Below are 17,283 nucleotides of genomic sequence, written 5' to 3' on the forward strand. Positions count from 1 at the left end.
AAGCAGTTAGAAATCTGACAGAAATCAGACCTAGTAAACATTAAGCTGGTGAAATTATGAAACAACCCATTCATTGACTTATGGATTGGAGCATCACTTCGATCAACGGAAAGGTTTCCCGAAGAAAAGAACGCGGACGTGGAGTTACGGCCGACGAAAATCTATTGCGTTCGTACTGAGAGACGAAGCGATTTTGAACTTTCAATTATTTTCAGCATAAAAAAAGAAAGCAGGTTTCGGATTCAAACTTTGAACCCATCAGAGGCTCGTAGAGATTAATGTACTCGGTAGCCGCAATCATGATGGGAAGAAAACATAAGAAAACCGGCAATAACCCTGCTGATAGCGGTTATCAGTGCAGTTTTTTTTATTTTGACGGGAATCGCAAGGTGATAAGACGCAAAAATAAATCGTTTATTATTATTTATGACTTAATCAAACCGATTCACTGGTGGTACCCCCTTGCCTTGCCGAACTCGTAATCGAATTTTCAGTCTACCGGTGTCCTTCGTAGTGTTCGGGTAACAGCTGTAGAAAGTTAGAGCGAAGAGCAACGATGTACTTCCTGGCGTTAATAGTGGGAACGGTGGTATATCTCGTGATTCAATATGTGCGTCAGCATCGTAGGTTGAAGAAAATTGCGGCCCATTTCGGTGGACCGAAGCCACTGCCGGTGCTTGGAAACCTGTTGGAATTCAATACAACGGATGTGCCAGGTTAGCGGAACCGTGCTTTCGGGCGTTCATGAGATAGGATTTGTTCGTAATGCGCTCACCTAATTGTTGAAATGACTAACTCTTGCTTTGATTAGAGTGAGGAGAATCCCTAGTAAATGATGTTTCATCTGTTTTTGCTCTGTGGTACTATCAAGAAGACGGAGAAGAGTGATCAAGAGTACAAGGTTCAAATTCAGTGTGCGGAATCCGGGTTGTTTGATAACCTGGGCGATTGATTTATTTACTTACGAAGAAGAGTGTTGAAACGCGCAGATTTTTGCCGAAACTTGAGCATTTAGTTTGTTGTTGAATAGATCATTTTCTGTGTTCTAGGTCACAAATATATTATTTGGTTATAGTTGGACAAGAATAAAAAACATAAAGTGCAGCAAAAAAAAAAAAACCGCAGTAAACTCCTTCTGGAGAAAAGTACCATTGAAAAATTTGGTACAGAATTCCTCTCAACCAGTGGATGATTTTAGAAGTAGTCAACTATTCCGTGTCCATATGCAAAGATCGAAGGCAAATTCATTGTATGAATATCTATTATACTTAAAAAGGATTTATTTGAAATATTTTCAATTCATGCGATACATCCTCGCTTTCTGAAACCTAGGGTACTTTACTTTATTAACCTATAGTGAACCACCTGTCAGATCAACTCAATTTCCCTTAACATAAATCGTAATTTATAAATGCTTGTAATGCAGGCTGGCTGGACAAGATGTTTTCCGATGGAAGTTTTCCTTCGAAAGTTTTTTCCTTCGAAATTTCACAATAATTGAATTATTCTGGAGTCTGGTGGGTGGTCCACTATAAGTCAATTCACGATAGCTCAGTTCAAAATTTTGATATTAACTTCAAGGAATTTATTGTTATTTTTTGGTTCAAGGAGTAAATGAAGTAATGAAGATGGAAAATTAACCCTCTAGTGCCGAAATTAGTTTTTAGACGGGCTTCGAAAAAATCATTATGAAGCTTCATAAACATTTTTTAAGTTCTTATTGAAGCTTTTTAGAGGTTTAACTCAAAATGAATGGGGTTAAGTTGGTCTGACAAGGTTAAGTACTTGGGACTTATTTACGATAAAAAACTTATTTTCAAAGAGCACATTGAGAGTATACAAGCCAAGTGCATCAAATATACGAGATGTTTATATCCTCTCATTAACAGGAATTCTAAACATTGTTTAAAGAACAAACTTTTGATTTACAAACAAATTTTTAGACCAGCAATGCTTCATGCTGTACCGATCTGGTCAAGTTGCTGTTCAACAAGGAAGAAAACGCTCCAAAGGATTCAGAATAAAATTCTGAAAATGATTTTGAAGCGTCCTCCTTGGTTTGGTACACTCGAATTACATAGACTAACTGGTGTTGAACCATTTGAAGCTATGTCCAATAAAATTATTAACAATTTTCGACAAAAATCGTTGCAATCCTCAATTGCAATCCTAATTGCGAAAGCAAACAAATCCTAACAATTAAAATTACAAATTTCTAACAGTGTTGAGAAGTCACCATTTGTGATTGGACACACATACTCATTATTTATTAATATTTATCATAAAAACTTAAGCTACTAACAAATCCCCCCCTTAAAAAAAAGAGGTTTAACTGAATACCGCCTAAAGGCGGCACTAGGCACTAGAGGGTTAAATTAACTAAAAATATGATAGTAGAAACTACGAAAAATATAGTTCAGCAGGTGGGACTCGAACCCACAACTTCCAATCTCCTGTCTGCTGTGTTTCCGTTACACCACCGCAGAACATTGGAGACGTAGTTCTAGAATCGAGTTTTGTATCGCTTATCCAATTCCTGCACATCGTACATTTACTCAGTAGAGACTATTATTTATAGCTAGCTGTTGTTTCAACACCCTCAAGCGAATAAGGAAATTAATCCTGTTGATAGGCGTATTGATTCTTAGGCAAAAGTAACTCTTTCAGAAAATCATTGCGGATGTAGTTTTCCGTAATTTTCTCCATCAACTTGAGAAGAGTTGAAGTCAGATTTATAGGTCTGAAAGCTTTGGGCAATTTTTTGTCCGGTTTCGTTATAAACACCACCTTAACGTTCCGCCAGATGACCGGGATATGTCCAAGAGTAAAGCTGGCCCGAAAAAGGCTGATGAGTTTGGATATGATGACTCCGTCCGATTTGGAATGCCATCCGGTCATGGTGACTTCATAGGCTCAAAAGAGCTTAGTGCCTAGTTGATATAAGTCTCCATGAATAGTCGACGAGCGAGCACTGGATCCGAGGCTCTTTAAGCCACTGTCGAGCCAGGAAAGTGAATGTTCATGAGAACATCCAGCGTTTCCTTGGAAGTGACAGTTATACTTGCGTCTACCCTATTCGATTGCCCAAGATAATTCGTATGATCTTTGAACATCGCTTTTTGCAGTCGAATTGCCTCAGGCATAATCTGAATGTCCTCACACTATCGAGTTCTGGATCTCTTTTTGGCTTTGTGTAGCTTTGTTTAGCCCTGTTGAACAAGCGTCTAGCTTCCCGACGAAGGTTGCTGAGAGTTTTGTTCCACCAGGGCACACCATGGCGTTAGCGGACAGTTTGAAGTAAAAGCTTCCGTGATCCTGTGCTGTAGGTTACTTGCTTCGATGTCCAGTTCGACTGGAGATCGAATATTTGTATGACAGGATGTCCTTGAGTCAACAAGATGTTTCTTGAAAGAGTTCCAGTTAGTTTTCTTTGGATGCATGCTTGTTTTTGACCCTCTTCACTATCGAGGCGCTACATAGAGTGAGATCTAAGACCTCTTGTCTAATAGCGTTAGTGAAAGTTGATTCGTTCCCTACGTTGCATACATTAACGTTGTTAGAAAAGTATTCAAGCAGGTGAGGTGTGTTTACATCCGAGCTGCCCCAGGCTGCGGGGTGCGCATTGGCAGTACTGCGACTTAGGGTAGTGGTATCTCGTCCACAATCCCCGGGATGTAAGCGGAAGTAACGACTATCTCTTGTGTGCCTTTAGTCGTTGGGACTTCCACTGCGATGGTAACCAAATTCCGTTGAATGAATTCTCAAATAAGCAATTCTCGCTGAAACTAGGCCTAGTGGTGCACAAGGGCTTTTAAATTTGATATAAATGCACATAGTTATTGGAAATAGAGAAAAAATGATAATGCCATTTTTGTTTGATCGAATTTGTTGACCCCTTGGCCATCAAGGGGTGAGGTAGTTTTCAGAAAAGTTGAAATTTTAGCAATTCTTGATGTATTGTTTGAGCTATATCTCTAAAATCAATTATGTGAAGTACTACAACTAGCACTTTTCTGTCAAGAGGGATGATAGGGCTTCCATTTGAAGTGATCAGAATTTAGGCCGCCATCTTGAATTTGGCCACCATCTTGAATTATATCAGAAAAACGCAATTTTGACCGTGTTCGCAACTACTGATTTCCGATCTGAGACCACCATTGGAAAACTGAGAAAAAATGCTACAAGATGCAAGAAAAAAATTAGGTTAGCATTAATGTTAACCCATCAATATAACCTATTTTACAAGCTGAGTTTCAAAATATTCAACGTACACCGCGCGATCAACGTAGTAACCTGTCTACTAAGACTAAATGGATGCACATGTTATAACCCTACTAGCTCCATACATCTTAAACGATTGATGCTACAACTAGTAGGGGTACTGGGGGTAAGCCCAGCACTGAGGGTAAGACCGTCACCCCTTGGATTTTACTAGAAAACGCTAATTAACTGTGTTTTGGAATATGTGAAGTGATGATATTTAATATTTTAGATATTAAAAGACACACCGAAGCCACCGTGAAACGTCAAACGTCAAAATAATAGACACCATTCTGTGCCGAACACGCATCAGTACTGGACGTGTTTGGTGATCGGTCCGATAGAGTATAAAACAAAAGACGTGTGAACAAGTGTTGGCATTGTTTGCCTGGTCGAGCGAAATAAATCCGGGTTCAAGGTCGTGCCTTTGTGCAACTGTTTCGCATCGTGACTGCCAGCTGGTGCGTAAGCCGGCTGCTGGCTGGATTGTACTACAGCAGTGGACGAGACACAAACGAGGAAAAAGAAGAAGCCATCAGTGTCAGTGAGTTGTATCGCTGTGTGGAGTGATCTCACACCTGGCTCGCTGCTGGTGGCTGTTTGGTGCTGCTGTATTGGTGCTGCTGGCTGTAACGGCTGCTACTTCGAACGATCGGACAACCAACCTTACTGGAAGGGAGAAATAAAAAGGTACGTGTTCTTGTCAGCGCTAGTGCGCTAGACTTAGCGCGATGGATGTAGATCCCTCGCCTCCCGCGCCACCATCCCCGAACCCCTCTGACCCTGACCCTTCTGTTACCCCCTCCCCTGTTCATTCTTCAGTCCCCCCTCGCCCCAGGCTTTACCCAGACGGAGCCCAGGGCAGCTATACTGTTTATTTTCGGCCAAAGGCGGGACCGAAATCGAAAAAGTTGAACCTCTTGCAGATTTCTAAAGACCTGACGAAGGAGTACAAGGGCGTGACCGAAATTTCCAAGGTCCGGCCTAACAAGCTCCGTGTCGTGGTCAGTAACCTGAAAGAGGCCAACGATATAGCTTGCTCTGAGCTCTTCACACGCGAGTATCGCGTTTACATACCCGCACGAGACGTGGAGATCGACGGTGTCATAACCGATTCGAGTCTGTCCGTCGAGTGTATACTGCAAAGTGCCAAAGGGTGCTTTAAGAACAAAACATGTCCCGATGTAAAGGTGCTCGACTGCAAGCAATTGCGGTCAGCATCGATCATCGGTGGCAAAACAGTATACACTCCGTCAGACTCGTTTCGAGTTACGTTCGCCGGGTCTGCACTACCAAGCCACGTCTCGATCCACCGGGTTCGTCTCCCTGTGAGGCTCTACGTGCCCCGCGTCATGAACTGCCTGAATTGCAAGCAGTTAGGCCATACAGCCGCCTACTGCTGCAATAAGGCACGTTGTGGCAAGTGTGGGGAGTCTCATGCGGAAGATTCTTGCAGTGTTAACGCTGAAAAGTGTATTCACTGCGGAGAAAATCTGCATGAGCTCTCGACATGTGCGGTGTACATGCAGCGCAGGGATAAAATAAAGAGGTCTCTCAAAGAGCGTTCGAAGCGTTCTTACGCTGAGATGCTGAAGAAGACCGTTACCACTTCTCCCATTACATCAAACCCTTATGATCTGTTGTCCTCTGATGAAACCGATTCTGACGATTCACCAGCGGGAACATCTTACGCCAATCCTGGGGAGTCTAGAAAGAGGAAAAATATTTCCTCTCCTAAACTTCCCAGAAAAGGTCCTAAGATTTCTCAAAGTGAAATGAAAGTTACAAGCAAACCAAACAGTGCTGCGGAAAAACCGAAGCAAACTCCTCCTGGGCTTGCAAATTTAAAGTCCCAGAAGGAGTTCCCAGCACTGCCAGGAACATCTAAAACCCCAGTTGCTCCTTTTGCACTCCCAGTTGATGAAACAAACTCTGGATTAGTGAAATTTTCTGACATTGTGGACTGGATTTTTGAAACTTTCAATGTACCCGATCCAATTAAAATTTTTCTTACAGCATTCCTCCCAACAGTTAGATCATTTTTGAAGCAGTTGACTGCCCAATGGCCTCTCCTTGCAGCGATTGTATCCTTCGATGCCTAATTCAACTGCGTATATGAAGGATTCTATCTCTGTCTTACAGTGTAATTGTAGAAGTATTTTACCAAAAATTGATTCGTTTAAAGTTTTGATAAATAAAAACAAATGCGATGCATTTTCCCTTTGTGAAACTTGGCTTACTTCAAATATTGATCTCAACTTCCATGATTTTAATATTATTCGCCTTGATCGAGACACCCCATATGGAGGAGTACTTTTAGGGATTAAAAAGTGCTATTCTTTCTATCGTATTAACCTCCCCTCGATTCCAGGCATCGAAGTTGTCGCATGTCAAATGACAATACAAGGTAAAGAGCTTTGTATTGCCTCAATATATATTCCTCCCAGAGCACAGGTTGGGCAACGGCTGCTCTTTGATTTAATAGAACTTCTTTCCTCGCCACGTTTGATTTTGGGAGACTTCAACTCTCATGGCGTGGCTTGGGGTTCCCCTTACAATGATAACCGCTCCTCTTTAATCTTTAACCTTTGCGATGACTTCGATATGACTATTTTAAACAATGGTGAAATGACACGTATCCCGAAACCTCCAGCGCGCCCAAGCGTTTTGGATCTATCATTATGTTCGACGTCGCTACGGTTGGATTGCACATGGAAGGTAATCCTCGATCCTCACGGTAGCGACCATATGCCTATTCAATTACTAACGGGTCAACTCGCATGCGACCAATTGACATTCCGTATGACCTCACACGGAATGTCGATTGGAAGTTATACGAGGAAATGATTTCAAAAGCGGTCGAGTCGATTCAACATCATCCACCACTTGAAGAATACAACCTCTCGCGGGCTTGATTCTCGACGCCGCGTTGCAAGCCCAAACGAAGAAATATCCCGGCGTAACGATCAAAGAACGGCCTCCCTATCCGTGGTGGGACCAAGAGTGCTCCAATGTCTACACGCAAAGATCCGACGCGTTTAAGGCCTACCAGACGGGAGGTATACCTGGCGACTATTTACGGTATTCGGAGCTTGATACCAAGCTTAAAAGTTTGGCTAAAGCAAAGAAACGTGGATATTGGCGTCGGTTCGTGAACGAGACGTCGAGGGAGACATCGATGAGCACTCTTTGGAACACAGCCCGAAGAATGCGGAGTCGCGTAACGGTCAACGAAAGCGAGGAGTCTTCAAGTAGGTGGATATTTGATTTTGCCAGGAAAGTATGTCCGGACTCTGTTCCTGAGCAAAATATTGTTCGCGATGCTTCTCCGGGCCACGACGCGATAGAATCACCTTTTACGATGGCAGAATTTTCAGTTGCCCTCCTGTCCTGTAACAATAACGCGCCTGGATTAGATAGAATCAAATTCAACTTGTTGAAGAATCTACCCGGCAATGCCAAGAGGCGCTTGTTGAACTTGTTCAATAAGTTCCTGGAGCAAAACATTGTACCGCAGGATTGGAGGCAAGTGAAGGTGATCGCCATCCAAAAACCAGGGAAACCAGCTTCTGATCACAACTCTTATAGGCCGATTGCAATGCTATCCTGTATCCGGAAATTGATGGAAAAAATGATACTCCGTCGTTTAGACCACTGGGTCGAATCAAATGGTCTACTATCAGAAACTCAATTTGGCTTCCGCCGTGCCAAAGGGACGAATGATTGTCTTGCGTTGCTTTCAACAGATATTCAGCTGGCGTATGCTCGCAAAGAACAAATGGCGTCTGCGTTCTTGGACATTAAGGGGGCTTTTGATTCCGTTTCTATTGACATTCTTTCGGGTAAACTTCACCGACAAGGCTTTTCTCCAATTTTGAACAATTTTTTGCACAATTTGTTGTCCGAAAAGCACATGCATTTTACGCATGGCGATTTGGCAACTTTTCGCATTAGCTACATGGGTCTTCCCCAGGGCTCATGTTTAAGCCCCCTTCTTTACAACTTTTATGTAAATGACATCGACGAATGTCTGGCAAATTCATGCACGATAAGACAACTTGCAGACGACAGTGTAATCTCTGTTACAGGAGCCAAAGCTGCCGATTTGCAAGGACCATTGCAAGATACCTTGGACAATTTGTCTGCTTGGGCTTTACAGCTAGGTATCGAATTCTCTCCGGAGAAGACTGAGATAGTAGTTTTTTCTAGGAAGCATGAACCTGCTCAGCTTCAAACACAATTAATGGGTAAAACGATTTCTCAGGTTTTGGTACACAAATATCTTGGTGTCTGGTTCGACTCTAAAGGCACCTGGGGTTGTCACGTGAGGTATCTGATGAAAAAATGTCAACAAAGAGTGAATTTTCTTCGTACAATAACCGGACAATGGTGGGGAGCCCACCCAGGAGACCTTATAAGGCTTTACCAAACAACGATATTGTCTGTTATTGAATACGGGTGTTTCTGCTTCCGCTCCGCAGCAAACACACATTTGATCAAACTGGAGCGAATACAATATCGTTGTTTGCGTATCGCCTTAGGTTGCATGCAGTCGACCCATACGATGAGTTTGGAGGTTTTAGCTGGAGTACTACCATTGAAAAACCGCTTCTGGAGCCTGTCTTCTCGTATTCTAATCAAATGTGAGGTCTTGAACCGTCCCGTGATTGAAAATTTTGAAAGGTTAATCGAACTTAATTCTCAAACCCGTTTTATGACATTGTATTTCAATCACATGTCCCAAAATAATAACCCTTCTTCGAATATTCCAAATCGTGTCGACTTATCAAATACTTCTGATTCTACTGTGTTTTTCGATACATCCATGATAGAAGAAACTCGTGGAATCCCGGATCATTTACGCGTGCAGCAGATCCCTAAAATTTTTTCCAATAAATATCGAAACATCAACTGCGACAGTATGTACTACACTGACGGATCACTTCTTGATGGGTCCACTGGCTTCGGTATCTTCAATAACAATTTAACCGTCTCCCATAAGCTCGATAATCCTGCTTCTGTTTACGTCGCAGAATTAGCTGCAATTCAGTACACCCTAGGGATTATCGAAAAAAATGCCCACGGACCATTATTTCATCTTTACGGACAGTCTCAGTTCCATTGAGGCTCTCCGATCGATGAAAGATGTTAAGCACTCTCCGTATTTCCTGGGGAAAATACGGGAACATCTGAGTGCCTTATCCGAAAAATCTACTCAGATTACCTTAGCGTGGGTCCCTTCTCACTGCTCGATACCGGGTAATGAGAAAGCGGACTCTTTGGCTAAGGTGGGCGCAACAAACGGTGATATTTATGAAAGACCAATTGCCTTTAATGAATTTTTCGCACTTGTACGTCAGAATACGATCATCAGTTGGCAAAATGCTTGGACCAGAGGGGAATTGGGAAGGTGGTTACATTCCATAATCCCCAAAGTATCGACGAACCCGTGGTTCAAGGGGTTGGATGTAGGTCGGGATTTCATTTGCGTGATGTCCCGGCTTATGTCCAATCACTATAGATTTGACGCGCACCTCCGTCGTGTTGGGCTCGGGGAAAGTGGTATCTGTGCCTGTGGTGAAGGTTATCACGACATAGAGCATGTGGTTTGGTCATGCCCTGTACACCGTGACGCCAGGTCTAAATTAATAGCTTCCCTGCAGGCCGAAGGTAGGCAGTCGGCTGTTCCTGTTCGTGATGTCTTGGCGAGCCGTGACCTATCCTACATGTCCCTTATATACGTTTTCCTGAAATCCATCCACGCCCCAGTCTAGTCCCGTTCCCCTCCGTCTACACCCAACAAAACGACAAGAACACGTTTGAACCTTATACACAAAACCAGCAACCAGACCCCGCACAATAGAACCAGGACCCAAGGACTACGAGCCTCTGTCCCAACTCACGACATCGTGGCTCAGCAGAACGAATCCATACATGCCATTCGACGATTATCAGACGACCATTGAACAACAAAACACTGATTGGAAATCCAATGCTAGTTTTAAGTTAGACTTAATTTTAGCTCGTAGTCGGCAGCGAGGATAAAAAATTTGCTTTAGTTTTTAAGTCATCAGATATAATTGGCGCCGTTAAACATTAAATTGTATTTGTGCCGTGTCAAATAAATGTTATGTGAGGAAAAAAAAAAATAATAGACAAACACACGCTAGTGCTTTTATTCATTTGAAAAGACTAAAATAATTTTCCGTGGATCTACGATTTATTTCCGTATTGTTAGCAATCACAGGAATTCGATCTGACGTAAATTGAAGCGATAAATTAGTAGAAATACTCTTTTTAAAAAAATGTGTGCTGTCGGGGTAAAACCGTCACCCAGTGAGTGGGGTAAGCCCGACATGGTCTGAGGTTAGTTGGATGTTACTGACACATATTTTTCAACTTTTACCGGTAATTCGCTGCTAAATAAATTAATACATCGACTTAGAACCATGCACTTAAGCTCTTCTGTGATTTATGAATGATTCCAAGGGGTCTTAGAGGTGTCAAATGTAATGAATCAAGTCACAAAACTGACCGCTTTTTCGGTGGTATTCGGAATATGCTCCGGTGAGGTCAAGGTGATCCTGGCTTTGATGAAACTAGTTATTAATGTGATTTAAGGTGCCACGTGATAGGCTTGCCAAGTATGAAATTCTTCCATTGTTTATACATATCGTTCACCGGAACTTGTTCCGGTAATCTCCCCAGAACCAGCTAACCGTCAACAGCCAAATTCAACAGTAACATACAAAAATGTAAGATCTCACATTTGGTGGTTTCCGACTTCAAATTGGTTCAGTTGATTCGAGTAAATTCATGAACAAACTTAGGTGCTGGTGGTCCCCCAAGGGGTGCCGGTTTCACCCGCACTGGTTGCCAAACATTATTTTTATATTAGGTTCAAAACTTCACTATTCCTTGTAAAATAACGGTTTGAAAGTACTGACAGTCTCTAGGTATATCTTGTTGAAAACAATCTGGGCTATGATTCTGTGAAAGAAATATAGCAATATTTGCCATCAAGTCCGACTAAAAAATCATTTTCCTTAGGAGGCCGGGCTTACCCTTAATACCCCTACGCCACTACTGTTTTTCTGAGTATAGTGAGAATGATGAATACAACACTAGCATGTTTGATACTAACAAAGCGATAAGTTTTATATTACTAAGCAGATCCTCAAAAATGTCCCAGTCTTAATATTTAAATGAAATTGCCATTTTTAATTAGGCTGAAACTTTGCATAGACGTTTCTACAGGCAAAAGAAGTCACTTTGTGCTATTGGTTTAATTTTTTGGAGCACGACTCATTTTTGAGAAGCTTTGAAAATGCTATTTTGGTAAGGTAGGTATTGATGATTACTATTATTTGATCGGTATGAAATCTTCGATAAAGTTGTAAATAATAATTTTGTCTTTCCGAAAAAATATACCCTCTATGACTTTTTTTTTGGTTGCATTCTTTAGGTAATCTTTTGTAGTTTATATAAAAAAAATTAGATTTTTGAAAAATGAGCTTTTCTAGATAACTGATTTTAAATTTTTCTTTTAACTTTTTTTCAAAATAAATTATTTTAGAATGTATTGGAATGAATGAATTTTTTTCGGAGAAACAAAAATATTATCTATAACTTTATAGAAGACGTCATACCGTCATCCGTTTTGGCCCTGAAAATATTTGTAATCATCAATACCTTCCCAAAATAGCATTTTTCAATAGCTTCTCAAAAATGAGTCGTGTTACAAAAAATTAAACCAGTAGCATAAAATGGCATCTTTTGCCTAATGAAACACCTATGCAAAGTTTCAGCCGAATTAAAAATGACAATTTAAATAAAATATACGACAAAAACTGAATTTCTGCGCATGATAATAAGCGTGGTATACGATTTCGACTTCGTTGAGATATATTTGCGATAATTTTCACACATTGATATACGATTTGTGGTTGACTGGGTGGGTTATAACATGTGCATCCCCTTGGTCTCAGTAGACAGGTTACTACGTTGATCGCGCGGTGTACGTTGAATATTTTGAAACTCAGCTTGGAAAATAGGTTCAATTGATGGTTTAACACTAATGCTCACCTAATTTTTTTCTTGCATACTATAGCATTTTTCCCAGTTTTCTCATGGTGGTCTCACATCGGAAATCGGTAGTTGCGAACACGGTCAAAATTGCGTTTTTCTGATATCATTCAAGATGGCGGCCAAATTCAAGATGGCGGCCCAAATTCTGATCACTTCAAGTGAAAGCCCTATCATTCTTGTTTACAGAAAAGTGCTAGTTGTAGTGCTTTACATAACGAATTTTAGAGATATAGCTCAAATAGAACATCGAGAATTGCTAAAATTTTAACTTTTCTGAAAACTGTCTCCTCTTGGTGACCAAGGGGTCAACAAATTCGATCAAACAAAAATGGCATTATCATTTTTTCTCTATTTCTAATAACTGTGTGCATTTACACGGTGACAAAATAGTCCGGTCACTCTTTTTTGGGGTCGCATGTAGCCTACACATTGCATTAGGGTTTGCAATATTGCCGGGAATCAATTTCCCGGGAAACGGGAATGAAAAATCGCATGTGATTTTAAATGAAGTTTATCAGTCAAAGAAAATAAAAAAATGTTAAAAAATTCATTCTCAATTCGCATGAAAAACAAAAAACAAATAAAATACAAAACCTATTCAAGTTAACATTAAAAATCCGTGATCGATCTTGTAGCATATATTTGCAGAAGAGGAGAATTAAAGGTCTCATGTCGTCAAACAATCGCTTCAGATCCGCTGACAATTTTCCGTTAAACTCAAAAATGTTATTTCCTTCTGTAAAACTTTGCACAAGTCTGCTGAATCACCGCTGATGTTCGATTTCTAGAATACTTTCAAATCACCGATTACAACTTTTGCTACACTTAATTGAAAACTGGTGTCCAATTCTTTCAGTTTGTTGAAGAGAAAACTAAGTGTTAGGCAGGCATTGGACGCGGAAAATATTTGCTATATTCGGTACGGATTTTTCGAGCAAAATATGTTTTACACTACAGTAAATATTCACTGTTTACTTGAGCGGTAGCAAACCTATTCGCTTTTTTTTCATTTAAATATATTTGCTATGCCATTGTGATATTTTTAAATAAACTGCGTCGCAAATCTTGTTTTCTAGTTCGTCGCTTCGTTCGCGGGTTCCCGGGATTGCAAACCCTACGTTGCATCTCTCTGGTGCCATCTATATGTCAAATAAAAGGGTTAACTTTGCTGCCCAAAGTGGCAGAGTTTCGTTTCTGTGCAGTTTGTTTACATTGAGTTGTGAGCCATGGCAGAGTTAAGAGCAGCTGTTATCGCTGAATATGTGAAAGAGTACAAACCCGGACACATATTCAAACACCTTAAACCGCTCGGAATCAACCGGAAATTCGTGTACCGGACCATAAATCGGTACCTAGAGACGGAGGCACCGAAGACAAGGCACGATCTGGACGACCAAGGTCTGTGAGAACTCCAAGGCCGAAAAAGACTATACGAGACCGGATTCGCCGGAATCCCGCCCAATCTGCACGGAAGCTGGCCAGGAACCTTGAAATGAACCGAGAATCAATCCGCCTGCTTCTGCGCAAGGATTTAAAACTTACACCGAACAAAAAACAGGTGGTTCATGGGGTTACCAAAGCTACAAAGGACAAGAGGTACCAACGATCGCGGGAGTTGCTCGGTTGGCGCGCAGATGACGAGATTATTTTTTCGGACGAGAAGCTGTTCGTTTTGAAGCAAACAGTCAATCGCCAAAATGATCGAGTTTGAAGTGTGAGCCTCCAGCAAGCTCCTGCGGTCAAGCTTTCCAACGTTTCCAAAATAAGACATCAGTGATGATTTTGGGAGCCATTTTCAAGAGAGGTAAACTGCCTCTTATTTTTATCGATAAAGGGGTCAGAATCAACGCAGCGTACTACCTGGACACGGTTTTGAATGAAAATGTTCTGCCTCAAGCTGAACTATTGTTTGAAGATGATTACTACTGCTTCCAGCAAGATGGCGCCCTATCCCACACCGCAAAGGTTGTTCAGGCGTGGTGTGAGGAAAACTTGATCGATTTCATTTCGAAGAATGAATGGCCTCCGTAGTCTCCGGATCTGAATCCACTGGATTATTTCGTGTGGGAATACATGATGTCGAAGCTGAACGACTATAAAATAACAAATTTGGAGCAATTCAAGCGAGTTATCACGAAAATCTGGGACGAGAAGCCGATGGAGCACGTGCGCGCCGCTTGCGACGACTTTTCGAGACGTCTGAAGCTGGTTCGATCAGAGAAAGGTGGTGTAATTCCGAGATATAGTCTGTGAAGTATCTTTATGAGTTACTGAATAAAGCTATGAAAGTCAGATTTAGATTTTCTTCTTATTCTTTGAAATATTGAGATTTTCCTGTGTGACCGGACATTTTTGTCACCCTGTATATCACATTTGAAAGACCTTGTGCACCTAGTGGCCTAGTTTCAGCGAGAATTGCTCAAATGGGAATGAGTTTCATATTGCTGTACAACAGAATTGCAGTCCTAGGATTTGGCTGTTGGTTGCAATAGATGAACATACGGTTTTTGTTGGATAAGCCGAGGATCCTGGCTTCGTGGACCCATGGTTCTTGCGACAGCGTGACGGCAAGCTGATCTTAGGTGAACCTCTCGCAACGAACGCAGTGTATGCTGCTGCAGACGTTTGTCATTAGCGGTGACGCTGGGTTGGATTGTCTGCGTACCCTCAGCAATAGCCTCCCGTTGCAGCAGATGGTAGGCGACAAAAGTGTGATTCTCACGTTTAGGCGACGGAATACGGCCAGTTTTGCTTTAAGCTCAAAAGGCACTGTCATTGTCATTCATCCTTCAGCTCATGTAACCCCCTGGTTTTCGTTCAATAATTTTATTTTATTTTATTAACTTGATAATATATGGTAGGTTGCAATAAAGTCTAATAGAGTATTTTGAATGATCATTAAGTATGAGGAAATATGCCAGCAAATAAAGCAACTTAATTACAAAGCATTATCATGAACTGTAACAAAGCTTAATGATCTATAATGGAGTACGATGAAGTATGTTAAATGTAAGTCATGTTTCCATTTTAGGTATTTTCGAGGTCGGAATCAAACTTCTGAAGGCCCACGCTCCGGATACATTCTTCTGGGGTATTTTCAATCTGTACCTGTTGGTGGTGAGCAGCTCGAAGAATGTCGAAAAGGTTTTGCTGGCCAAAAACGCCCAGAAATCGTTAATTTACACCTTTCTGGAGTCCTGGCTAGGTACGGGACTGCTGCTGTCCAGTGGCGAAAAATGGTTCCAGCGACGGCGAATCATCACTCCGGCATTTCACTTTAAAATACTGGAAGAATTTGTAGTGGTGTTTAACAAGGAGGCGGACATAATGGTGGCTAACTTGCAGAAGCACGTCGATGGGAAGGAGTTTGATATCTACTCCTATGTGACACTGATGGCACTGGATAGTATCTGTGGTATGTTTGGTATAATTTTAGACTGTAGCTGATTATATATTTTAGCTTGTCACTAGAAACGTCTATGGGTACTTCAGTCAACGCTCAAAACGATCCGGACAACGATTACGTGAAAAGTGTTAAAAGGTAATTGTAGTTATAATATTTACAACCGCATTTCACCATAGGTTTGTTTAGCATGTCGGTTTTGTTCCTGAAGAGAATTTTTGACCCTCTAGCCGGTTATCCTGTGCTGTATGAGCTTGTCCATCCTCGGGCCTATACACAGCGGAAGATCGTTAATCAACTGCATAAATTCACTGATTCTGTAATAGCTGAACGTAGGAAACAACTGCTGAAAGATAATGGCAGTAAGGTGTCAAACTTCGATCAGAACGACGAAAATATTTACTCTAAACAAAGAATGACATTTTTGGATCTGCTGTTAAATGTTGATGTGGACGGCGAACCATTGGACGATATCGAAATTCGTGAGGAGGTGGACACCTTCATGTTTGAGGTATGCCCATGCAAAACTTCCGAGTTCTGCTTCTCACACATGTTTTCTATAGGGTCATGACACTACCACCAGTGGAATTTCGTTTTCCATCTATGAGCTAGCCAAAAATCCGCATGTTCAGGATAAAATCTACGATGAAATTGTGAATGTGCTTGGCAAAAATCATCAGGAGGTCACTTTAACGTATCAGGCGCTGCAAGAATTTCGTTATTTAGAGATGGTCATCAAAGAGACGCTGCGGTTGTACCCTTCAGTACCATTTATTGGTCGCCATCTGATGGAGGATACAGAATTAGGTGCTCAAGTTCAAATAAATGTTAGCTTCGATCGATAATTTCTTTTCCTCAGATGGGATTACTCTTCCAGCCGGAGTGGAAGTATTGATATCGATCTACATGATTCACCGCAATCCCGACGTTTTTCCCGATCCCGATCGGTTCGATCCGGAACGGTTTTCGGAGAATGCGGAATCCAAACGGGGGCCCTACGATTACATCCCGTTCAGCGCTGGGGCTAGAAACTGTATCGGCCAACGGTTCGCTATGCTAGAGCTAAAGGCCACACTAATCAAGTTGATATCCAACTATCGCATTTTACCGGGCGAATCGCTGCGGAAGCTACGGCTGAAGACGGATTTAGTCATACGACCCCATATGGGAGTGCCGGTCAAGCTGATGAAGAGAGTCTAATGGTGCTAGGAAATTCCTGTTTGGGGATCGGGTATTATCGTTTCGGATATTGGTTTGCAATAAAACTTGTTTGAACAATTTACTAAATTCTGTCTTATTTATTCAATGAAATTGTAGGCAACGATCATGCAAAATCAATACATTTACTGTCTTTTATAATAGTGACCTTGGATAATTTTTTCTCTGTTGTACATGAATGATGTGAATTGATTTTAAAAATACCAGGAAATAATCTGAAATTTTACTATGCAGTAAAAAAAAGCTCTTCACTAATTGTAGAGGTGATTTTTTTTTGTTATTAGAAAAGAGGCTCATAGATGTATAAATTTACG

General features: G+C 41.4%; 1 protein-coding gene across 1 annotated transcript; it reads left to right on the forward strand.

The window, feature by feature from the left end:
• The first annotated feature begins 483 nt into the window (after positions 1 to 483).
• Positions 484 to 17,038, forward strand: LOC129731884 (cytochrome P450 4C1-like). Its single transcript, XM_055692249.1, has 6 exons — positions 484 to 716; positions 15,380 to 15,763; positions 15,820 to 15,889; positions 15,941 to 16,262; positions 16,315 to 16,558; positions 16,611 to 17,038. Exons 1-6 carry the CDS (start codon positions 557 to 559, stop codon positions 16,949 to 16,951), a joined length of 1,521 nt encoding a protein of 506 aa, XP_055548224.1. The 5' UTR covers positions 484 to 556; the 3' UTR covers positions 16,952 to 17,038.
• Positions 17,039 to 17,283: the final 245 nt, after the last annotated feature.

This window comes from Wyeomyia smithii, chromosome 3 (genome assembly GCF_029784165.1).
Source record: "Wyeomyia smithii strain HCP4-BCI-WySm-NY-G18 chromosome 3, ASM2978416v1, whole genome shotgun sequence".
Taxonomy (NCBI): domain Eukaryota; kingdom Metazoa; phylum Arthropoda; class Insecta; order Diptera; family Culicidae; genus Wyeomyia; species Wyeomyia smithii.